This window comes from Glycine max, chromosome 5 (genome assembly GCF_000004515.6).
Source record: "Glycine max cultivar Williams 82 chromosome 5, Glycine_max_v4.0, whole genome shotgun sequence".
NCBI lineage: Eukaryota > Viridiplantae > Streptophyta > Magnoliopsida > Fabales > Fabaceae > Glycine > Glycine max.
The window spans coordinates 40,399,094-40,423,897 of NC_038241.2; the positions used below are offsets into that span (position 1 = coordinate 40,399,094).

Below are 24,804 nucleotides of genomic sequence, written 5' to 3' on the forward strand. Positions count from 1 at the left end.
TGACTTTTTTAAGGGACAAAGTTTATTATCATAATTTATATACTACCAAGTATTAGTTTCTAGCTTTTACTCGGGAGATAATGTTTTATATATAAAAAATTAATTTTCAATTTTTACACACACCCAAAAAGTATTCTCAAAATCTCAATTCTGGAGGTATAATTAGTTGCAACTTTTGAACATTTTTTTCTTAAATATGGTACAACTAAATAAAGTATAATAAGAGGATATTCGTTTTCATTTGTGAATATATGATACAAACATATTAAAAATATTTCTCTATTAACATACTCTTCAAGATAATCCAAGAGGTGTAACACAAGCTATTAGTAATTTGAACCCTTTAAGCATATGTTAGAAGTTCAATTCTTGGGAATGAAATAACATTTGTGGAGAGAAAAATTGTCTCTTAACTCATGACTTTCAACGGTGAAATATTTTGTTTTTAAAAAAAAATACTCTTAATAATACATTGTTTATTATTAAGTAAAAATAATAGTAATAAATATGATTCATTAAAATAAATAGTAAAATTAACACAATTTTATAATATTTGATAAATTTACCCCATTGATAAAAATATATATTAAAAAAATGTTATTACCATTCATTTTATATAAAAGAGTGATAATATATAATCACTTCTATATACCAATATCTCGTTAATACATATTATTTTTCTGTATTTTTATGGCATCATATATCATTTATCATATTCATATGTTTTTTGGTAATACAAAAATTTAGCAAGTCAACCATTGAAAGAAGAACAGAGAAAGTGATGGTTTGACTGGGAAGGCATTAATAACGTGAGAAAGAAGAAAGGAGTCAACCGAAGAGAAGACGCGAAGGAGCGAGGTGCACGTGGCGTACGTGCGTGTTGCCCCACCGTAGGTAGTAGCGGCGCTCCCCTTCGTCCCTTTCCTTTCATTTCTCCCTCCGTTCCCTCCTCTTACCTTCTTAACTTCAAACTTGTTCTTCTTCTTCTCTACACTTTCTTTACTCTTTTCCTTTTTCTTCATATTAATATATTTTTCTCTCTCTCACAGTTTTCTTCTTCAGCGCTAAGTTTCCTAATTCCTCACCATTTCATTTCCTCTTCCCCCAAACCCCCAAACCCCCAAACCCTATTCCCTTCACAATCAACAATCTCTCTGTGATGAGTTTGCCTCCTTTTTAATGGCTCACACTCTTCACAAACCCTTTTCCATACTATTATTGTTATACTTCACTTTTTCCTTCGCTTCACAACACTCACACCATGGATTCTCGATCCTCGATTCCGATTTCGACGCGCTCTACGGCGACTACACGCCCCCTTCTCCGCCGCCGCCGCCTCCGTTGCCTCACCCGCCCTCCCTCACGTGCCTGGAGGGTCTCAACGGGACGGGCTCCCTGACCACCACATGCGATCTCAATTCCAGCCTAATTTTCAATAGCGACGTGTACATAGAAGGGAACGGAAGCTTGAACATACTTCCCGGCGTGAATTTGAGTTGCCCCGTGTCTGGCTGCGTTATTTTGATTAACGTCAGTAACGAATTTAGTTTGCAGAGTGGTGCGGCAATAGTTGCAGGGACAGTGCTTGTGGCGTCGCGGAACGCCACCTTGTTTGGCGGTTCCGTAATAAACGTGACCGGATTGGCCGGGGCGCCACCGGCGCAGACGAGTGGGACGCCGTCGGGGACGCAGGGGGCGGGCGGAGGGCACGGCGGGAGAGGTGCCACGTGTGTTTCGGATAATACAAAGCTTCCGGACGATGTGTGGGGTGGGGATGCGTATTCTTGGTCGTCGTTGGATGAGCCGTGGAGTTATGGGAGTAAGGGTGGGACGACTAGTAAGGAGGAGAAGTATGGTGGGGAAGGAGGCGGGAGGATTAAGTTTGCAGTTGTGGACTCCATTGATGTGTCTGGGGATCTCTTGGCAAATGGAGGGGATGGAGGGATGAAGGGTGGAGGAGGTTCTGGTGGCAGCATTTATGTTAAAGCTCATAGAATGTAATGTATCGTGTCTTCTTCCCTTGAATCTTAGTCTTGCTTTTGTTAATTGAGTTTTATGATGATATTTTATACTCTTTTAATTATTATGCTTGGTAGGTACTAGTTAGTTTCGCTGTAGAATTAGGAATGAATGTGTTAGAGAGAAAATTGAGGTTGCGTACTGTAGAAAAAATGGTTAGATTTCGGCTTAGGTGATTTGAGCTTGTGTGGAGAGGATTTGTAGAATCTTCCAGTTAGGGGAATAAATAAAATGCAGGGTAGCCTAATCACTAGAGACAGAGAGAGGCTAGGAAAAACTATAGGCAAAACTATTAAGAAGGATTTAGAGGGTCAATAGTTTTGTCTATAGAAGATATCTATGATAGAATATCAATTGATCTGTGTAGATGATCTCACCTAATGGAAAAGGTTTGGTTGTTGTTTGTAGTCAGTATCACTGTCAGTACCCGACCTCATAGTATGCTGTTGTAGCTTGTACTTGTTTTTGCAGAAATACATGTGAAAAAGATTTTTGGAGTCTCTTGATTTTGATGCTTTTTATTTCTTGTCTGTGGTGTGGAATGTTAAAGAATGTTTTCAGAGTGGTGTGGTGATAATTGAGGTTGCATGAATGGTAGAAAAAATGGTAAAATTTTGGCTTTGTTGATTTGGACACTGTAAAGATTTGTGGAATCTCCCAATTAAGGGAATAGATCAGATGCAGGGTAGCCTAATCACTAGAGGCAGAGTGAGTCTAAGAAGAGCTATAGGCTAAATTATTCAGAAGAATTTAGAGGTCAATGGTTTGTCTATACTCTACAGACGTGATCTATGATAGAATATTATGCTGTTGATTGATTTTTGTAGCTGACCTCACCTAATGGAATAAGGCTTGGTTGTTGTTAGTAGTTAATGTCACTATTAATTTAGTACATGATCTCATAGTATGTTGTTGTAGCTGTTACTTGGTTTTGCTGAAGTATATGTAAATAAGATTTGATCTTATTGCTTTTTATTTCTTGTCTGTGGTGTGGAATGTTAAAGAATGTTTGCACAGTGGTTGCATGCAATTGAGTAGTCTCCAACAGGAAAAAACTAAACAAACATTGCATCGCGTAACTTCAGTTATTCTCTATTTCTCTGCGTAACTTCAGATTTCTTGTTCTAATAAAATAGTTTGCAACTAATCGTGTCCTCTACCAAGTGCAGAACTGGAACTGGCACAATCAGTGCCACTGGAGGTGGTGGGTTTGCTGGCGGTGGAGGAGGAAGAGTTTCAATTAATGTCTTCAGCAGACATGACAATACAAAATTCTTCATTCATGGTGTGATATGATGACTACTGTGTTAAAGATGCAATATTCTTGACCTCCATATCACTTTCATTTTAATTTTAGAGTAAAACTTTGGTTCTAATAGCCTGACATATAATTTAAGATGAATAAGTACATACATGCTACATAAAGCTTGTTTTGTTTCTTGCAGGAGGAATTAGTCTTGGATGTTCCAGAAATGCTGGTGCTGCAGGGACATATTATGACGCTGTTCCTCGGAGTCTTACCATTTGCAATCATAACTTGTCTACTCAAACTGATACTCTTCTGTTAGAGTTTCCTAAAGTGCCTCTTTGGACAAATGTTTATGTCCAGAATCAGGCCAAAGCATTGTTTCCTTTATATTGGAGCCGTGTTCAGGTGATTTAAATACTGAAATAAGATGTATTAATATTAGGAAAAAGGAAGAAGAATTTTTTCGAAGAAAAAAGTTAGAAGAGGGACATAAATAAGATGAGAAAACTCTTTATAAACATATTCAGAAGAAGACCTGGCTAATAATTAGTTACCGTTGGAACTTCAAATAAATTTTGAAGTTACTTGATTTGGATACCCTTTTTGCTTGTGGTCAATGTCTTATGACTTTTCTGTTTGGGAAAATATTTTTCAAATAATTACCAGGAATTGATAATAGACTAAGCAAATTTGATACATTTAGTTACTATTAGAACTTTTAAAGGAAGTCTACATTGTTTCATTTGGAGGGCTTTGTATTGTGTTTTTTATTAATGCCATCTTTTGTATCATCTCAATTGAGATTTGAAGGATAGCCAAAATACCATTTTTATTAACTTGCAGGTTGGTGGACTAATTCGCTTGACTTATGGTGCTGTTCTAAGCTTTGGGCTTGCTCATTATGGTTCATCAGAGTTTGAGTTAATGGCGGAAGAGCTTTTAATGAGTGACTCTGTAGTCAAGGCAAGTAGAACTATTAGACTTCTCTTTCTAAGAACAATTGTATTTTTCTACTTGGGTTCTGGGGTTTTCTTATGCTGCTTGCTTCCACTTTTGACTTGCTATGTGTTAACTAAGAACTGCCAGTATTAAGTTTACTATTTATTTCCCACTCTTATCCAATTTTTATCAGAAACCATATCCTACAATTAGTTTAGTATTTTTATGAGATGGTTATTTTATGAGACTAATAATGTCTTCCCATCCATGATCTTTTACCCTTCTTTTTTGTTTTTTTAAATTAGATATATGGAGCTCTTCGTATGTCTGTCAAGATTCACCTGATGTTGAATTCAAAGATGCTTATAGATGCCAATGGTGATCAAATTGTTGCAACATCCTTACTTGAAGCTAGCAACTTAGTAGTTCTCAAGGTTGTTATCCTTTGCATTTTTCTTGCTTCCAGCAGAACTATAATTTGTATTGCTCTGCCTTAAAAAAAAAATTGTATTGCTTACTTGGGAGATGCTAAATCATGTGGATTGTGGCTATGATCAGGATTCTTCTGTTATTCATTCTAATGCAAATTTGGGAGTTCACGGGCAAGGATCTTTGAACTTGTCCGGAGCTGGAAACTTGATTGAAGCGCAACATCTGATTTTGTCATTGTTTTTTAGTATCAATGTAAGTCGAAATCTCATATTCTCATATTGCTGTTTATATGTTTTACTGTTTCTTTAGAACCATTTAAAAGACTATTGAAGAATGTTCATCCTTCTCTATGTTGACTTGATATATATGCACACTTGATATGAAAGCTGGGATAGTCACGTGGTTCACTTTGATGGAATTTCTTATAAGAAAGCTTCGGTAATATTAAAAGTTCCATTTATTATGGTATTTCATATTATGAATTTATGTTGACAGTTGAAGACATAGGAATTTTTAAGCAATGGGCTAGGGTTTATAAACTTGGTGGATTGAAGGTTTAAGGTGGGATACTAATTATTCTAATTGGGTATTACAAATTTAGGTTGAAGATAAAAAGAATTAAGAATTTCAAGCAATGGATTGGGATTTAATGATATTTGAATGGCTTAGAATTTTGGCAGATTGAAGGTTTAAGTTGGGATATTTTGTATGCTAATGGATCACTGATAACTGATTAACACCAAACTTGGGCTATTTGGGTGCTGCAAAGATTGCAATGTAAAGTTGGTTTATTGTTGGATCGGTGTAGCTCACATTAAGGGATGAATAGTCAATAGTTATAATTTTTTTTAGACAAAAATTCTGTTTGAGGCCTTTCTTTCTTAGATAGAAAGTTCTGATGATTATATTAATTGAATTGAGTCATATTATATAATATTTTTTATATACCATTTGATGTTGAGATTTGGTAGTTTTAAGCCACTATGTCACTACCCTTTTTAATTTAAATATTTTTACCATGTTAAGAGCAAAGAAGATTGAATTTGATAAATATGTAGTAATGAAACCTCTGCCCTTTTGCACATACAACAATTGACATGGATAAGTTAAGTATTGCCTACTTGTTCCTTGTATAGTTATGCCGCTTCCAATTTTGAAATTCTAAAAATTGATTTCTTAACCTTTAAACTGTGTACATGTATTATTATTTCTGTACTAATGCATTAACTATCATCTTTGAAACACAAAGGTTGGCCCTGGATCTGTTCTAAGAGGACCTTTAGAGGCTTCTGGTGATGATATGTAAGTTTATGCAATGCATGTTAAGAAAGCTTTGGCGTGCATTTCTTTATTTGGTTTAATATTTCCTTTTGCGTTATTGTGTAAAATGGTAGGACTCCACAACTTTACTGTGAAGTTGAAAATTGCCCTGTGGAATTGCTTCATCCACCTGAAGATTGTAATGTTAATTCATCACTGGCTTTCACTCTTCAGGTTTTTCTTTAGCACAATAAAGACTTAAATTGGTCAGATCTCTTTGTATAAAAGAAAATAATTTTTCTTGTTTTCTACTGCAGATATGTCGGGTTGAAGATGTTATTGTTGAAGGCACCATAACTGGTTCTGTTGTGCACTTTCACTGGATTAGAAATATAGATGTTTCTTATTCAGGAGTAATCAGTGTGTCTGGGCTGGGTATTGTCATGCCCTCTTAATACTCTTCTCCCTACTGAATTTCATACATCACTTGATAGCTTGCATTATGTTATGATGGTCTATTAAACTGTTGTTATTTGAACCATTTGCAGGCTGTACTGGTGGGTTAGGTAGGGCAAGGTATTTTGAAAATGGTATTGGTGGTGGAGGTGGACATGGAGGATATGGTGGGGATGGATATTACAATGGCAATTTCATTGAAGGTGGTTCCACATATGGGGATGTTGATTTGCCGTGTGAACTTGGAAGTGGCAGTGGAAATAATAGCCTAGCTGGTGCAACTGCTGGTGGTGGCATCATTGGTAAGATCTGAATTTAAATTGAGTTGTGACAGAACAAATATTGTTATTCAACATTCTTTGGTGAAAAGGTGATTTTATGTTATTATCTTTTCTTTTGACAGTGATGGGTTCACTGGAGCACTCACTGTCAAGTTTGACTTTGAATGGCTCACTTAGAGCCGATGGGGAAAGCTTTGGAGATGACCCAAGAGGGAAGGATGGTGGGATTACTTCAAGCATTGGTCCTGGTGGTGGTTCTGGTGGAACTGTTCTTTTGTTTATTCAGACTTTGGCACTTGGTGACTCTTCTATAATCTCAACTGCTGGAGGACAAGGTAGTCCTAGTGGTGGTGGGGGTGGAGGTGGCGGAAGGGTTCACTTTCATTGGTCTAATATTCCAGTTGGAGATGAATATGTCCCTTTAGCAAGTGTTAAGGGAAGCATTATTACTGGGTTGGTACATTACAAAGTATACTTATAATCTGCATTTGTTTTAAGCATCTGTGACTGAAGAAATGTTTGATTGTCCCAGTTCATGGATTATCTGATTCTTAAGAGTTAGAGGCAAGTTCATGACTATTGAAATAGTGATGGTACTTATGGCTTTTTGGATAAAGCCAACAGTTCCCTCACTGGGGACTAGTACTAATGTTACTCTTTCTAGATGAATTGATGTATGCTACTGTGCTTGAATATGTTACACTGTAGGAGAAACCAGAATTTTTCTTTTGCATTGGGGCAAGGCTTGCAAATTTGTAATCATATAACTACATTGTCGTTTGCAATTGCTCCTTAAATTGACTTGCAAGGCTTGTGATTTTGTAATTTAAAAGTTATGCTTTGGGGTTAGTTTGGGCCATCTAGCAGATCAATTTTTTTAAAAAAAATTCAATTCTAGTGATTATATCCGGGAAGCTTTGACTGTGTTCATATCTGACATATATCATCCAGCAGACCCTGACCACACCTTTCAACTCTTTTTGGCTTTGATTTTTTTAAGCTAGTGTATATCATGTGCATGGGCATGGATATGTGCTTACATTTGTGTTAAGTTTCATCTATCTTGACCAGTTTGGTTGAGTTTTTATTTCTGATTACAGAGGAGGATTTGGTGGAGGTCAGGGCCTTCCTGGAAAAAATGGATCTATCAGTGGAACTGCTTGTCCCAGAGGGCTTTATGGTATCTTTTGTGAGGTAGATGAACATTCATCCTTCAGAATTTTCAGTAACTATTTGTGTGGTTGGAATGGGATTTAGAGGATTAGGTAGCTCAACATCATGAACTTTAGTTCGTTGGGATCATTTTCTGTTACTCTCATATTATTTTATCAATATAATCTGTAAATTCCTGTTTCTATAATTGAGATGAAATTTTGAAGATCAACTTCTATGTTGCTCTGACTCTGTTGCTTGCATTTAACTCTGTTGCAGGAATGCCCTGTTGGTACTTATAAAGATGTCAGTGGGTCTGATAGAGCTCTTTGTCATGATTGTCCCCCTGATGAGCTTCCACATCGTGCCATATATATTTCTGTTCGAGGTATTTTTAATAATTAGTTTGCTTTTATCACACCATAAGAGAAGAGTAAAGGCTAAGTTATTTATGTGTGCATTTAATTATAAAATTTATTGCATGAGTTTTACTTGATTAGATTTCCTATTTCCTTTTCAAAAGGTGGTGTGGCAGAGACTCCTTGTCCATACAAGTGCATTTCTGATAGATATCACATGCCAAACTGCTATACAGCTTTTGAAGAGTTGGTCTACACTTTTGGTGGGCCATGGCTCTTCGGTCTTCTACTCTTGGGTCTTCTTATCTTGCTTGCTCTAGTTCTCAGTGTTGCACGAATGAAATATGTAGCTGGCGATGATTTACCAGCTGTTACGCCTGCTCGAAATGACACTCGACTGAACCACTCTTTTCCTTTTCTTGAATCACTGAATGAGGTCCATAACCAACTTGTGAATTTCAGGGATACTCACCAACTTTGGAACGTTACAATCAAATTTAACTTTGCATTTCTGTGATCTTTCAGATTATGGAAACAAACAGAAGTGAGGAATCTCAGAGTCATGTGCACAGGTTGTATTTCCATGGCCCAAATACATTCAGTGAACCTTGGCATCTACTTCATTGTCCTCCAGAGCAAGTAAAAGATATTGTGTATGCCTCTTTTTCCTTAAAACATAGTTGATCCTCATTTAGTGTCGATGTATTTAGTATTTTAGTTATGTACACCCTGCAAGAGGCTTTCAGTTCATGTTATGCATTAAAATTGACCATTTAACTATTAAGCATATCACTTCATAATGCAGATATGAAGATGCCTTCAATAGATTTGTGGATGACATTAATAGTTTAGCTACTTATCACTGGTGGGAAGGGTCTATTTACAGTATCCTTTGCATCATTGCATATCCCCTTGCTTGGTCATGGCTTCAAATGTGTCGGAGAAAGAAATTACAGAAACTTAGAGAATTTGTTCGATCAGAGTATGACCATGCATGCTTGCGCTCTTGCCGTTCACGAGCACTTTATGAAGGGCTGAAGGTACTTCAGAGTAAATTTTATGAATTTGTTCCTTACCCTAAATTGGGCTCTTGGCATACTAAATTTTTGTCTCAGTTCATTCATTACTGCCCTACTGAACTTAATTTACGTTATGTTTATACAATTTAAAATATCTGTAATAAACTAAACATGGGTTCCTTGATAACAGTGACCTGGTGATAGAACTGGATCAGAATATAGGAAAGTTGTGCAGGGTTTATAGACAGAAACCTCTTGTCCATTGATCTGTATCAATGAGATATAAGATCAGAGATGAGGGGAATGTGGATACGTGATAGTACAACACTCTTGTAGCCTTCGAGGTGTTTGAGTCTGAGAGACCAGAGCTTTCCCTCCCAAATTCAACTCCAAAACCAAAAACACTCCTCACTATCATTTCCCTCCTATTAATTTTATTGTTCCTCATAACTAGGGGATTTGCTTCCCTTCTCTAACCAACTAATGATTCCAACTAACTGTTGCTTCTTGTTTGGGGGGGGGGGGGGGGGCAGATTCTTTGATGGATTTTTTTTTCTTAGTTGGTTTTAACATGCTACAGGTAGCTGCAACATCTGATCTGATGCTGGGATATCTGGATTTCTTCCTTGGTGGGGATGAGAAAAGACCTGATCTGCCTCCTCGTCTTTATCAAAGATTTCCCATGTCTATAATTTTTGGGGGAGATGGAAGTTACATGAGTCCTTTCTCTATTCACAGTGATAATATTCTTACTAGCATCATGAGTCAGGTTTGCTCAACTCAAAATTTAGTCTTTTTTATGAGATCTGGATGTTTAATATGTTTGCTGATTATTATGTTTGTCTGCTTTCTAGTCTGTTCCACCAACTATATGGTATCGATTAGTGGCTGGTCTTAATGCTCAACTACGATTGGTTCGCCGTGGACATCTAAAAATAACTTTTGGTCCTGTTATCAGCTGGCTTGATGTATATGCAAACCCTAAGTTGGCTACATATGGGGTACGTGTTGATCTTGCATGGTTTCAACCTACAGCTTCTGGATATTGCCAATTTGGACTTGTGGTATATGCTACTGAGAATGAAAGCATGTCCTCATCATGCGAAGGTTATGATGATTCAAGAATAACTGAAAAGGAGACATGGTAATGCTAACTTATTATTTGTTTTGTTGATTATTTTATGAATTTAATTTCTGAGTTCTATGCTTTTTTATGTGCAGTTTACTTTCAAGTCCCAGAAACCCTGCGCGCTACATGAGAAGCAATGAACACCTGATGATGCCTAGAAGGATATCTGGTGGGATATTGCATGCCAAAAGCCTAAGAACACTTAAAGAGAAGAAAACTGTATGCTATCCGTTTGCTTTTATTATTTATAATACAAAGCCAGTCAGTCATCAGGTATTAAAATATTTCCCTTGTCAATTGTATGTTATCCTCAAATGTTTTCTTACTCTCTTGTATTATTACAGGATCTAGTTGGTCTGGTTATCTCTATAATACTCCTGGGAGATTTTATCTTAGTATTGCTCACCTTGCTTCAGATGTACTCGCTGTCTCTGTTGAGCTTCTTCTTAGTTTTATTTGTCCTCCCTCTTGGTGTCCTATTTCCATTTCCATCTGGAATCAGCGCTTTGTTTAGTCAAGGACCTAGGAGATCAGCTGGGCTTGCTCGACTGTATGCTTTGTGGAATCTAATGTCCCTAGTCAACGTAGTAAGTTGTGCTAAAGTTGTACTTGTTTTAAACTAATGTGACACAATAGTTACAAGTGTAACCATTATTGAATTATTTAGTTTACCTGCGTACTTCTTGTATGCAGTACTTAGTTTTTCATTGTATTTCAATATCGTTTTTCAAAGTGGGGTCAAATAAGCTCCCAGATATTTGTTTTAACGTTTAACAGTAAAATGGATCTCTTGAAACAGGTAGTTGCCTTCTTTTGTGGCTTTATACATTATACAGCTCGTTCACATAAGCTTTACAACTTTCAATCCTGGAATTTTAGTATGTAAGTAGCTTTTACCATTTTACCATAATTTTGGCAGATAATGAAAATTGATGCCACAGATTTATTTACAGTCACTATTTGACAACTTTCTGTATACCTTTGTGCTACGCTGTGGGCCAATGCAGGGATGAAAGTGAATGGTGGATACTTCCATCTGGTCTGGCCCTCTGCAAAATCATTCAAGCGCGTCTTGTTGATTGTCATGTGGCCAACCAGGAAATACAAGATCCCTCATTGTATAGCAGTGACACTAACGTCTTTTGGAATTCTTGAAAGTTTTACTTTTTTGGTCTTTTTTTTTTTTTTTTTGCATTTATTGAAGTGTAAAGCTTTAATGGGTGGGAGCAGTCACGTTAAGTGGCATTGTGTAAATTCTAAAATGTTAGGAAAGGTTCGGTAAAATGTGTCGTGTGGAGTGTGTTGATTATATTGTTTGTTTGATGATCATCTGTTACTATAGTTGTACAATTGACATAAGAATTTAAGGCTTTAGCCCTTCTGTAAAGGTTGGCGATTCTGTTAATATATTTATCTGACGCATACTGATTAAAATTTCTTGGTCTCTATTATCTCATGACACGTTTTACCTAAGCAGTGGAAGTTGCTAAAGACGGTATTGTAGATTAAAATTCTAACATTGCAAACAAGACGATGACCAGTCCCACGTTTAAAAACATCCATGCAACAACCGCCAACTTGTAAGGAGAAGCGGTGACAAGAAATACGGGGAAACATAATTGCAGCTTAGAGAAAGGGTCACAAGCGGTGTACATTACTATTGGTGAATAGTAAACATAAAATTTGTTCAAACTTGATTTATTTATTAAAGCGAGTCAAAGTTCAAGCCTGAATTAATCTTGTACAAAAATATGAAGCTGAAACTTAACTCTATTACCTCATTTAAGACAATTATTATTGTTATGCTCAAAGATGAATTCAAAATAGAAACAAAATATTTATATATATTCATAAAAATGTCTTAAAGCCGAAAGGTGAAAAATATACTGATGGAGATGATAGAATTATCAAGGTGATAAATGAGATATTTTCAAGCTAGTAATGTTGAGCCTTGAACTTAACTAATTTAAATGATCCTATATAATTTCAAGCTTGAACTTTTTTGTTTACTTAACAAACAAGATTGAAACATTAGTACAGTTGAATTGGAATAATTGACGAATAGGTCAATTCATTTATGTCCTCCTTTCTCCAGCTTTTACAAAACAATATTCGGTGAAAGATACTTGACAAACAATTCATATATGAACACTTGTTGTCTACTTGCCACAGTAATTTAAACGAAAGAATTCCTCATCAGGTTGAGATGTTTCATGAAGAAATTGATGGTAATAAAGGGATCTATTGCTTCGACGAAATCCTCAATATAAAATAAAACTAAGGAGTTCAATCCCAGTAACAACTAACAACTAACAAGGGATTGGAGCATCTCTTATTCAAATACTGGAAAGTCCTTTTAAGATCCATTCCACGAAATTTAAGCATTATGATATTAGATAACCACATGTTACAGCTCATGGTCGACCAAGTACCATGAAACGTTTTTTTAACCCTTTAAACCCATATACATCAATAGTCAATTCAATACAATCAAGGGGGAGGGAGAAAAATGAAATGAATTAAGATCTTTGGTGTTTTATAGATAAAGAAAATTGGAGATTAACTGCGGTGGTTTTTCACTTTATCTTACACATAAAGTAATTGCAGAGAGAGCCAACAATGGTATAGAAATTACCAGGAATGCTTGTTTTATTTCTCTTAAGAAGTTTTATCCAGCAGCTGAATTGGAGACAGAATATTTGCTTTGCTTGTCTCCACAATGCAACCATTCATGACAATTTCCTCCAACATAAAATGTACCTTTTCTAAATGAAACATGATATCTAGCTCATTCTGAAAATTTAAGTTGACAAAAAATGTAAAATCAATGTTCGGTGGAAGCTAAGATCAGGAAATGGAAGGAATTGAAAAGAAAGACATTTAGAAAGTATGGCAGGGAGACAAATTCCTTTCAATAAAACATTAAACTCCACAGAATAATCACAGCAGCACTAACCACATTGCCAAAGTGTCGATCCATTGTTTCGACTAAAAGATGTATAAATTCCAAAATAGCAAGTTCGTTCTGCAAAACCATTCAAGTAGAAGCAGGTTTTCAAATGATATCATATTTATTTATGAAAAAAGTGATACATTAATTTAAAACTTTGTTGAACATATGTTTAACAAGGCAATTAACTTCAAGTTTTTAGCTTACAAGAGAAACATCCTGTGTGTTTCTTTGGTTTTCATTTTGGTCTAAGAGACAGGTCACATATGAAGACATTTGCAATAGGCTAAGATCAAAGCTAGACTATATATTTCATGAGTTACTAAGCATTTAATATTTAAGATTATCTGCCTGTTTCAACTTATTCATTATCTTTGTATGAATCAATTCAGAATGAGACATATTAAAAAATAATTTGGTTTACCTCGTCAACATCAACTCCAACCAAGAAAAACAAAGATGCATAGCGTCTATACACAATTCTGTAGTTGCGGTGCTCAACAAATGAACACTTTCCATAACGAAAAATGCATCAGCTACAACTATGTAAATCAATTATTATAAGTGAACAACAACAACTACTACATCAAGATGCCTCAGCTGGTATAAACTGACAATAAACTCTCGTGATAGAAATGAATAACGTAACGGATCAATTCTTGTGTGATTACAATAAAGTTTAAGAGTACACGCATACTTTATCATCTTTTCATTATTATTTTAATGCATCACTTTTTTGTTTTTTTTTTTTATTATTGATTATCTCCGTAGGCACTATGCATGCTGGTGCAAAAACTATTAATATAAGGAACATATAACAAATAATAACCAATAAGCCATTTCTCTGGAAAGTTTAATATACTTGTACTTGTACAACGTGCCTCTTTGAAAAGTAAGCCTAGTAGTTGGCCTACACCAGGTGATCTTAGGCACTATGTGTCTAACTAGTTGTTTCATTTTTTTAAAATAAAAAAATAAAAGTTAGTTGGTGATTTGTGAAAGTAATTTCATAAATAAAACAATAATTTATAAATATAATTATATAAATAAAATAAATATAAAAATATGTGCACCAAAACATCCTATTTTCTTTATATATATATATATATATATATATATATATATATATATATATATATATATATATATATATATATATATATATATAGTTATAGTTATAGTTATAGATTACCTAACTAAAATAATAATACACCAGGTGATCTTAGGCACTATGTGTCTAACTAGTTTTTTCATTTTTTTAAATAAAAAAATAAAAGTTAGTAGGTGATTTGTGAAAGTAATTTCATAAATAAAACAATAGCTTATAAATATAATTATATAAATAAAATAAATATAAAAATATGTGCACAAAAACATTCTATTTTCTTTATATATATATATATATATATATATATATATATATTATATAGTTATAGATTACCTAACTAAAATAATAATTCGGTAGTAATGTGACAAAATTACACTTTAATCAATGAGGATAGAATAAGGTGGATGTAAATTCTTTTTTTAATATGCATACTTTTTTCTACCTTAGACCAGAACATCATCCTTTCGCCTTTAAAATTATGAGGAAAAAAATTAGTGAATTAAAAATGTAAAAAAAACATCATTAATATTTTTCTTTTCACTAATGTTATTTCGTATGGAAAAATGACATTTCCTTCATTTCATTAAGACTCGTATGATTTAAAGATGCATGAAAACTGTTGAATATAATTGAAATGTGTGCATTTTTTTTTACATGCCATAAGTATTTTTATTTTTACGGGAAGCAATAGTAAGACCACATTAATTCACGTACTTGGTAATATATGCATAAATTAATCTAATCATATAGATTTATTGAAACATGTATTTTTATTAGAAACTACAGAAATTAAATTTTAGCTTTGTAAAATATGTCCCCTAATTTTGTCCGTTTCACTATAAATTGATTTTCTTAATTTTTTTAATTCACTATCTTGAATTTTTTTAGGATGAAAAACATATTCCTTTATCGTTACATTCTCAAGTATTCATTTGAATATCTGATGCAAAATATATTATTAATATATGTTTAATTTTATGTGAAAATTAACACTATATTAATATTTGGTGCAAAATATAATAAAATATAATATATAAAATAAAAATAAAACTTATACCAGTATACATATTCTAATTTATGAGAAAATATAATAATTTGCACCAAATATTTAAATGAGTATTTAAATATAATATATAGTGATAAATGTGTATGTTTCTTATTTCAAGGACTATGATTCCATTTTTTCTTCAAATATTTTTAATGTTCTTATTTTTTAAAAAAATATTGATCAACTTTTTAGTCTAATCAATATTTGAAACCTTAAATTTTTAACGACCAATTTTACCGTTAAACCTTAAATTTTCAACTCTAAAAGAAAGACTTCCTAATGAGACACTTAGGCAATAGGTTACGGATTCAGTTGACACAGGGAAATGAGACACTTAGGGAAGTAATAGGTGACGAAAAAGTAGTAATAGTTGGTTAAAATGAAAAATAATCCTCCAATCAAAATTATTGGTAAAATACTTACGAATTGACTTTCCTACTAAAGCAAAAATAATTATTCTGCTAGAAATAAAATGAAAAGCCTTTTTTTATTTTTGCTGACAACCATTATTATGTAAGCACATAAATGAAAGAAAATAACAATTCAGTCTCGATTCATGATGACGGTTCATCTAGTGGAACTATCAACGTGCATTTAATTCTTGTGGAAGTTGGTTTGGGTAATTTCTTTACGAAATATTTGATCTTTGTATAAACGTTTTCCAATTTCTAAGTCGCATACTTTTAGCGTGCATCATAGTTATTTCTCTCTTTTCAACCAGTTTAGCCAAGTTGATAGATACAGTGCATGTTCAGCAGTTGAATGTTGAAACCTTCACAACACGTAACCTTGACATTTGGTGAGTCGTGGTATTCTAAACTTCGGATATTCTAGTCCACATTGGTGTCTTTCATATGCCAAAGTCCTAACACCTTCATTGAGCAAATTATATACTTGAGAAGCTGTACCACTAAGTGAGTCATGGATAAGAAATTGAAACTAAAATTCATTTGTGGATAAATCTGAACTCTTTCGAATGATTAGCATACGGGACTAAACATAATAAAAGAATAATATAATACTTCCTCGTGTAATGCTGAGCTCTTCACAGCCATCTTTTGGACTTGGAAGGACAAAAAAATAACTCAAACATATTATATATATATATATATATATATATATTACTTACAGTGCAAGATATAATAAGATAAAATGAATACAATAACATGTACATATATAGCAGGGTGAAAAATGCTGCCGACTTTTTTCTAAGCCAAATGGTTATTTGAACAATACCCTTACTCATGGCCGTTTGCTTCTTCTTCCCTCTTTTCTTCAGAGACAGTCTTAGCAATCGTAAAGCTGGGCTGATTTGTTGAAGACAGAAGCCTAGCCCACATTCTATCAGTAATTATCACTTTGTTCTGTCCCTCAGTGATCCTCTGCATAACAAAGCAACCAACATTAATGCTCCTAATTCTATAATTTTCTACTCAAAATTACAAATTCATTCACCTAATCATAAACTTGAAAACTAATTTTGAATTGAAAAGTTTAAATTCTCTACATTTTTAACAAATAAATCATTTCTATGCGAACTCACATAAAATGGTATGTAAGTTTGTCTTCCATTGACAAGCCCACTTGTAAATCCAGTGTAACCTGCCATCGCTCCATGAACAGCACTTTGAGCAAGAAGTGTGCAGTACACGTTGTCAGAAGCATTGCTTGGAACAGCTCGGATCATATACGTTGGATCTGTCAAATAGTAAAAAAAATGCAATGCTTGATTTCCTCCTTTCAGTATGCAATGCATACATAAATATAATCAAACATGCACACATACGTATAATTGTATAGTTTGTCTTAACGAACCTATATATTTGAGATTTATGGTCATTGTCTTCTGTTTTGTAAAATGATCCTGCAATATCAAAGAATTAAAATGCTTAACATAAAAGGTAGAACATATCTTCATAAATAATTTCTTCAATTACAAAATATTGTATTTTAAGAATAAAGCATATTTTGTCACACTATACATCCATCGGCGACCATGTATCCACCACAAGATCCTTGAAGACTGTTGCAGCTTTTGAGATTCTAATAAACCAAGTGCAAATGGGAATGCTTCTTTAGAACAACTTTTAGCAAGATGTCATAACGAAGTCATCAATTGAAAAGTGAAAACCAAAACAATGGAAAACATTTTTAATATTCATCAAATGGATTCTGAACTTTCTTCCAAACATGCAAACTAATGGGGCAGGGATTGAAGGTAATTGTAGCCTAGCCTAGATGGACATGGCTGTAAGGAAGCAAACAAGCCAGACCTCAATCAGAATTCAAGAAAGGAATTAAGAGTATAACGCATTTGAGATATCCAGCACAAACGGAACAAACAAGAAACCACACCTTTATCTTTTGGGATATCCATAGCCCAACATCTTGAAGAAGTTTGTTTCCAGAAGCATCCTGCTTGTGCAAGGATTGGATGCTCTCAGAAACAAGTTCCTGTCCTGCCCCTTCAGCAATCACAATAACCATGTGGCCGTTTTCCTTTAGCCTTTTCTCTGTAAACTCAAAAAGTCCACCTGGACCCTCAAGGTGAAAGGGTGACTCTGGAATTAAGCAACAGTCCACATCCCTACTGGCCAGAGTAGCATACATTGCAATAAACCCTGCACCATGCACCATGTATCAAGAAAATAATTAACATAATATGTCAATGAAGTACAGGATGCTAATGATTAATCTGATCAGTGGAGGCATTCAAGAAACTTACCACTGTACCGGCCCATCAATTTAACAACACCTATGCCATTTTCACCACTTTCAGCCTCAACATGTGCTGCATTTATAGCACGTTGAGCCTCCTCAACAGCTGTGTCAAAGCCGAAGGACTTATCAATAACCTATTAAGCCAGAGACAACATGCATTAAACCATTTTACAAGTTCATGGTGCTAATGCAAGAGCTGCTATCCATGATATTGATAATGGACAGAAAAGAGATGTACCGGGATGTCATTATCTATGGTTTTGGGGATTCCTACAACTGCAACTTTGAGACGACGCCTTCTAATTTCCTGCGTGGATAATCAGGATGCATTTGCTACTTTGGTGAAATCAATTTTCACAATCACAGATGTCAAATATCAACAGTGATTAAGTATGTATTTGTGCATGAAGCTCAGTTATATTCCTAAACACAGAAGTCTAATATCCTCATTATTAAAATTAAAATTATATATACCTCAAAAATCCTATCTGCACCCCTCTGAGTTCCATCTCCTCCAATTATATAAACCTGGTGGAATTGATTGAGTAATTTATTAGACTACTGATGTTACTACATACAAAATGAAGTTATATGTTGTAATAAATAGAATGCAATGCAGACCTGATTAATTCCCCGATCTTGAATACTGTCAACTATCTTAGTGGTGTCATGTCCACCTCGTGATGAACCAAGGATAGTTCCCCCACGCTTATGTATATCATTCACGCTTTTAGGAGTTAGAGTGATTGTATTGTGAGCATAAAAACCCTTGTATCCTCCCTTCAAATCACAATATCATGTTTTAGTTAACGAGACTAAATAAAATTCAAGTAATTAGTTAGCACTATTAGCTGGAGATGTATTCTGTCAGATTGCATTTTAATTTGCAATTACATATATTCATTTGAATTTTGTATGAAAATCATTAAAATTTGAAATCCATAAGATCCACTTACATTGATTCCCAAAATTTTCTTGACGCCATACATGTGATATAGCGCACATACAAGTTCCCTAATGACGGTGTTGAGACCAGGGCATAGACCACCACATGTCACAATTGCAGCCTGAACATCATCTGATTCGAAATACACCTGAATATATGTATATATCCAGTATCATACGGTCATAAACACAAGAATTTTCCTTAAGAGATAAACCCATACACACATGGTATTATAGAAACATAACATACCCTTTGACGAGGTCCGGCACGTCGAAAATGTACCCCTCTTGGACTATCTTTATTAGCAATTATCTGTCAGCAAAAATGACATAAATTAAAGCACTTGTGCTTCAATCGCAAATAGCGTTCCAGAAACTTTACAATAACCTATCAGAAACTCTCGTGCCACCGTTTTTCCAATAAAATAAAACTAGTCCAAGTGGTTAACTTTTTTTTTTTCTTCCTTCCATTCACTTGGATCGATCCGATGATGTCCATATTTTGAGAAATCGTGAATTCGTGATGACATACGTTTTATAATATGTTATTATTACAAGATTATATAAGATTAACGCGACAGAATAAATTCGATTTCTGTAACACGTATTATGTTCATTCCAATTCAATTCAAACAGTCCATGCGGTTATTCATTAATTTGGATACCATGATGTTCCATACTTGGAGAAATCGTTAATTCGTGATGTATGGTTGAGGTATATACCCTTAACGACATAGGTTTTATAAGTTATTATAAGATTAACGTGACACGATTATGTTTTCATCAGTGCAGGAGTGGTGGGGATTTTCGAGGCCCTTTTAATCAACAATTGACTCCCAAAAGATAAAAATGAAATAGAATCTAACCTTCTGCGGAACACTGTCATCGATGTGCACGAAATACTGCCTGAGAAGTGGCAAGTATATTTAAATTAATATCAGACAAACATGCAAAGCAAAAAGTAAGAAATATATGAAACTTACTTGACAACTGAGTAAGCAGGATTGTTCTGCAAAGGATTAGAATATGTCTGCGAAACACAAAAATGATAGTTTTAATTGAGAATGTAGAAGAAGCAGCAAGTTTTAAGAGGTGAAAGACGTACTGGAAGATCAGGAATGTAATCAGCCATATGTGGAACATCCTCCAACACATAACCTGCGGTGCCTCTAATGATCTTAGGCTTTGAATTCGGCGACGAACCCATTCTAACGTAACACAAACACTGTGTGCGTAAAGAGAGAAAATGCTGTATTGTATGTGATTAATTGTGTTTGTGAATTGTAATTGAGGGAAGAAAAGGATACGTTGAAGGGTGTAACGAGTGGATCAGAGAAGGGTCTTATATTTATAGTAAAGGTGCTTCACCATTGTAAAATGAACCAGTGATATTAATCAAATATAAATAGGAAACATAGAGAGTGCCCAAATCGAGGTTCTCCGAAACTCAGGGCTGTTTTTGGTTTTCTTTGAATTAAATAGCAACATCTCTTTTTATGGTTGAAATAAATGAAAGTAAAACAGGTGGCACAAAATGGTTTCCAAGAAGCTCTATGCTTTGACGCAGAGATGGAAATGGTAGTCCACGAGCATCATGTTTCGGACAATTCTTATTTATTACGGCCTCACCTCTTCAATCAAATTCATTCACTAATACTATATATTCAAAGAAAGAGTAGCTAGGATTGGTCAATATGTTACAATTTTAGCTTACGTTGTTTGTTTTTTGCGCAAGAAACAGATCCCCTCCTTGCTTGTCAAATACAGTACTATGTTTTTTTGGTTTGAGTTATACTCATATTCTTCCCATCTAAAACATGATTTTTAGATAAAATCGAGGTAAGCATCTTTGAAATATTTCTTGCTACAATTTCCTTGTCTCTTTAATTAGGACATCCGTATGATAACTAGACATCTACAATGTCTTCCTAAGTATGTATCTCCATGAAACTATATTATGATATTCATGTCTCAACCTAAAGGCCTTGAGGAGCCTCAGATATGAGATACCACATCTTGTTTGTAGACTAGCCTACTAACCCTGGCAACAAAGACTCTATGTATCAAATGGGATGAGTGTTTGTTGGTGATACTCTAATTATTAATTTTAAAAAAACCCTCATATCAAAGTTCACTTTAAGCTTAAAAATGGGTTTGGCCGACCCTGCATACTAAGCGCATAGAATTTGGTGTACACTTCATTCAATATCAAGTTTTAGATTTAATTACTTGAAGTGTTATGTTTCCACCTTTACAATTGAACTCACAGAGTCATTTTCTCACCCAAATTGTAGTATTTCTTAGACAATTTTTTCACAATTGCTTGTCATGCAAATAAATTATATAAATATTAGCATCTAAAATCCAAACATGATAAAGGGATCACAATGGAATTATTTATGCCTGGGAAGCACAAAGGGAAATAAATGGCTGGACATGAGATGACTTATCGTCTATCGAACAAGACAAGTTTTTAATATTCTTATAAACTGAAGAAAAAAGATAGGTTAAACTCTATTTAAAATAGATTTGTAAAAGATGGGAATAATTTCTAAATTTATTTACAATTCAACCTAGTTTTTTATCCCTACAAAAACTCAACGCAATTCCAAGTTTATTTAAATATCTATGTTATATGAATTAAGAATTTAACTTAAATATATTCATAGGCAATGCCATCAAACCATAAATATTATATTTAGAGTGATCTATAATTGGTTAACAATATAAAGTATCATGTATACGCTTTATGTGTGTTAGTTTAAAAAATAATATGTAAATAATTTATGTAAATAAATTGTTGAAAAAAAAATAATTAATCAAATAGTTAAGAGTAAATTACACATATTCTTCTTGAAATTTATTCTTATTATACCTGACATTCCTTTATTTTTTTACATTACATTGATTTTCCTAAGGGGAGGATCATGTAAACATTTTTTACAGCTAAGAGGAGGACCGATGTAGCGATTAATTTACGCCTAAAAGAGGAATCAGTGTAACGAAAGTTTAAATATTAAGAATTTTTTTAAGAATTCAAAAATAAATATTATTGAATGATTAAAAGCTAACCTGAGGAGTGATAGTTGTAATTTACTTAATAATTAATTAACCCAAATGATTTATTTAATTAAGTAATCAATTTAAAAATTAAATAATTGCAATAAAGCATGTCAAAATTAAACTAATTATTTATATATTTTTTACTATTTATTATAGAAATTTAAAAATAATAATCAGTTAATAATTCTATAAAAAAATTACAACAAAAAGTTAAATCAAGCAATGAATCAGTTAATCAAATCAAATTATTTAATTGTTTATATATATATATATATATATATAAAGATATTATAAATATAAACCAAGTTTTTTATTTTATATTATTGTCTATAGACATATATTATAAATATCGTGTGTGCCTCATTTCATTAAACAGTTTAGAGAATATTCCCAAACGATTCTGCGTCGCCTCTCCTGGATCTTTGTTGCCTCTTGCTTCTCAATGACGGACAATAAGACCATTATTACTACTGGAATATTTTTTTGCATAATAGTAATAATATTTGTATAAAATTTTTCTTAAACCCTTCAAAAAATTTAAATAAATTTGTTTAGACCATTAAAACGAAATTATATTGAATTAATGCAGTCGTAGTGCGTAGAGGGAGGCACCCCCTCCCTCTTTTTCCTTTAAGATTCATTACTTTTACAAACATTTTTTTTTTAGTTTCCTTAGCATGGACCAGACTATAAAAGTTCCCCTTCACATAAAGATAATACCATAAATTGTGAAAAGGATTTAAGACCAAAAACAAATATGAAAAGGAATAAAGCAGGACACGTTAACTCCAATCAGGACTAATTTATGGCACAATGCAGCACTATTTTTTTCCTTTTATTTCTTATGTATTTCGATTGGAGTAAGGGTAAATTTGTTACATTGAGCAATTTCCCCTCCTCTTTTGCAAGTAATGTTTTGAATGCAGAATCTAATCTTCTAAAAAGTATAGTTGGTTTACCATTATACTCAATATTTTATGACCTAATTACGAGAATTGGATCCAGTAGAAGTGATTAATTTTTTATAACATGACAAACTATGATTCAAGTTTTCACTAGACATATTCTTAAGATGAAATAAGTAAAATCAATATGAAAATATTACATTGTCCTCTAATATTGTATTAAAATTTACACCATTATTTTTTTGACATTCTTAATATGAGAATATTACATTGTCCTTAACACATACTGTACGTGAAAAAATGAAGCTTAAACAATGACACTCCAACTCTCATTTTTTTTTTTCTTACTACTGGTCTTCAAAAAAACATGGGCACATCACACATATAATACCACATAAGATATAAGATAACTAGAGACACAAAATAGCAACAGTATGGAGAGGATACCAAATCGGAGAAATGAAGATAGCAAGAAATTAAAAGTGTAACTAAGACAAAAACAACCCTTATTTTTACAACACGGCAGACAAATGAGCAATATTGCTATGCTAGTTCTTCACTTTCGTTATCAATTTGACATATAGTTAATGGTTGATACAAATTTGCAAAATTAAAATTATTGGATTAAATTCGTTAAAAATAATTGAAAGACTAAATTTGTGAAATTAAAAAATAGGAGGACCAAATTAAAAAAAATAAATTATAAATAATTTTTGATTTTTTTTAAATAAAAAAGACTACTCAGATATTGTTTTCATAACTTTTTTGACAGAAAAATATTTTTACTTTTACTTTTTTAAGAAAATAGAAACAAATATCATACACGACTTCTTCTTTTTAACTCTAATAGCCACGTAGGATTATCATCGTAGTGATTGATAAAAAAACTTATTTGTTTCTTTGTTGTGTAAATATATCAACACTAATCGGTTGATAAGTGTTTATGTTGAATTTTTTAGGAAAAAAAATTAGATACAGTTTCAAAAGTGTTTTTAGTACTATTCTTCAATCAGAATTCAAATTTTATCTCGATAATCTACATTGATCTTTAATGAAAACTTTCATTACATAAAATGACTATGGTAAAATATTAATTCTAATTAGAAAACAGTACTAGAAATATTTAAAGAGCTCTTTTTCCACACAAAAAAATAAAAGATTTTAATATACTGAGAAGTCTCTATCTTTCAATCAAGAAATGCTCTGGCTTTTAAAAAAAGTAGCTCATTTTTTTTGAAAAAAAGCTTAAAACCGCAAGTGAGATCATGCTCCTAAATTAATTAGTTCGACTCGTAGAATGACTCAAAGCAGTGTAACACAGCTGTGTACAAAGTAGTGTTTCAATATTGACAGAACAATTTCACAAAAGCAATGAATCACATGAAGTTGTGACTAGAGAAAGAGTAAATAAGAAAAAGCCAGGAAGTTCACAGACACAACACAACATAACGCCAAACAAAGTTGATTCACGAGTGGTTACCATCTATACTAACGCATATGCAACTGCGCATGCAAACTCCAAACCTTATGGCATGCATGTTATGAACTACATTAATTCTTCAAATGTAAACAACACACTTGGAACGGAAAAGAAAAATAAAAAGCTTATTCCGTCTTGTTAAAAAGATATATATCTGACTTTTCAAATATAAATCACCGATTCTTTTTCAAACTATAAATTCTAAATATAGGATTTTCAATCTTTCAACTATTTTAGCTACTGATTTTAATATCTGATTTATGTCATTAATAATTTATAAAAGGACTAA

General features: G+C 33.3%; 3 protein-coding genes across 5 annotated transcripts; 1 reads left to right on the forward strand and 2 right to left on the reverse strand.

Moving 5' to 3' along the window:
* The first annotated feature begins 815 nt into the window (after positions 1–815).
* LOC100796396 (uncharacterized) lies at positions 816–11,682 on the forward strand. Of its 2 annotated transcripts, XM_006580424.4 has the most exons (23): positions 822–894; positions 1,050–1,997; positions 3,189–3,304; positions 3,465–3,673; positions 4,112–4,231; positions 4,513–4,641; positions 4,766–4,891; positions 5,889–5,941; positions 6,034–6,133; positions 6,217–6,334; positions 6,448–6,657; positions 6,759–7,089; positions 7,737–7,830; positions 8,068–8,176; positions 8,312–8,583; positions 8,673–8,800; positions 8,953–9,187; positions 9,747–9,935; positions 10,021–10,310; positions 10,388–10,568; positions 10,640–10,882; positions 11,095–11,177; positions 11,303–11,682. In XM_006580424.4, exons 2-23 carry the CDS (start codon positions 1,180–1,182, stop codon positions 11,448–11,450), a joined length of 4,302 nt encoding a protein of 1,433 aa, XP_006580487.1. In that variant the 5' UTR covers positions 822–894; positions 1,050–1,179; the 3' UTR covers positions 11,451–11,682. The 2 variants fall into 2 exon arrangements, with proteins under 2 accessions (XP_014631346.1, XP_006580487.1); XM_014775860.3 differs by having other exon boundaries at positions 816–1,997.
* On the reverse strand, positions 11,470–16,456 carry LOC100795876 (AP-4 complex subunit sigma). Its single transcript, XM_014776065.2, has 4 exons — positions 16,424–16,456; positions 13,670–13,756; positions 13,252–13,320; positions 11,470–13,088 (listed from the first exon to the last, which is right to left on the reverse strand). Exons 1-4 carry the CDS (start codon positions 16,454–16,456, stop codon positions 12,954–12,956), a joined length of 324 nt encoding a protein of 107 aa, XP_014631551.2. The 3' UTR covers positions 11,470–12,953.
* On the reverse strand, positions 15,873–20,513 carry LOC100795344 (ATP-dependent 6-phosphofructokinase 7). 2 transcript variants are annotated; one of them, XM_003524364.5, is made up of 14 exons: positions 20,173–20,513; positions 20,051–20,097; positions 19,934–19,973; positions 19,318–19,380; positions 19,079–19,216; positions 18,744–18,902; positions 18,597–18,650; positions 18,361–18,429; positions 18,127–18,256; positions 17,757–18,022; positions 17,217–17,265; positions 16,945–17,099; positions 16,638–16,783; positions 15,873–16,273 (listed from the first exon to the last, which is right to left on the reverse strand). In XM_003524364.5, exons 1-13 carry the CDS (start codon positions 20,272–20,274, stop codon positions 16,640–16,642), a joined length of 1,416 nt encoding a protein of 471 aa, XP_003524412.1. In that variant the 5' UTR covers positions 20,275–20,513; the 3' UTR covers positions 15,873–16,273; positions 16,638–16,639. The 2 variants fall into 2 exon arrangements, with proteins under 2 accessions (XP_003524412.1, XP_040871615.1); XM_041015681.1 differs by lacking the exon at positions 15,873–16,273 and having other exon boundaries at positions 16,414–16,783.
* Between the last annotated feature and the right edge of the window lie 4,291 nt (positions 20,514–24,804).

What these genes read in the sequence shown, in the direction of transcription:
- LOC100795344 (XM_003524364.5), bottom strand. Translation starts at nt 20,274, where the DNA reads ATGGGTTCGTCGCCGAATTCAAAGCCTAAGATCATTAGAGGCACCGCA. An exon ending in AGAAAATTTTGGGAATCAAT is followed by an intron (nt 18,903 to 19,078) that starts GTAAGTGGATCT and finishes TGTGATTTGAAG; the next exon opens with GGAGGATACAAGGGTTTTTA. An exon ending in AAACTTACATACCATTTTAT is followed by an intron (nt 16,784 to 16,944) that starts GTGAGTTCGCAT and finishes TTTGTTATGCAG; the next exon opens with AGGATCACTGAGGGACAGAA.
- LOC100795876 (XM_014776065.2), bottom strand. Translation starts at nt 16,456, where the DNA reads ATGGCTGTGAAGAGCTCAGCATTACACGAGGAA. An exon ending in TTGGAGTTGATGTTGACGAG is followed by an intron (nt 13,321 to 13,669) that starts GTAAACCAAATT and finishes ATGGTTTTGCAG; the next exon opens with AACGAACTTGCTATTTTGGA. An exon ending in ATCGACACTTTGGCAATGTG is followed by an intron (nt 13,089 to 13,251) that starts GTTAGTGCTGCT and finishes TTAAATTTTCAG; the next exon opens with AATGAGCTAGATATCATGTT.
- LOC100796396 (XM_014775860.3), top strand. Translation starts at nt 1,180, where the DNA reads ATGGCTCACACTCTTCACAAACCCTTTTCCATACTATTATTGTTATAC. An exon ending in TACAAAATTCTTCATTCATG is followed by an intron (nt 3,305 to 3,464) that starts GTGTGATATGAT and finishes TGTTTCTTGCAG; the next exon opens with GAGGAATTAGTCTTGGATGT. An exon ending in AAGGGAAGCATTATTACTGG is followed by an intron (nt 7,090 to 7,736) that starts GTTGGTACATTA and finishes TTCTGATTACAG; the next exon opens with AGGAGGATTTGGTGGAGGTC.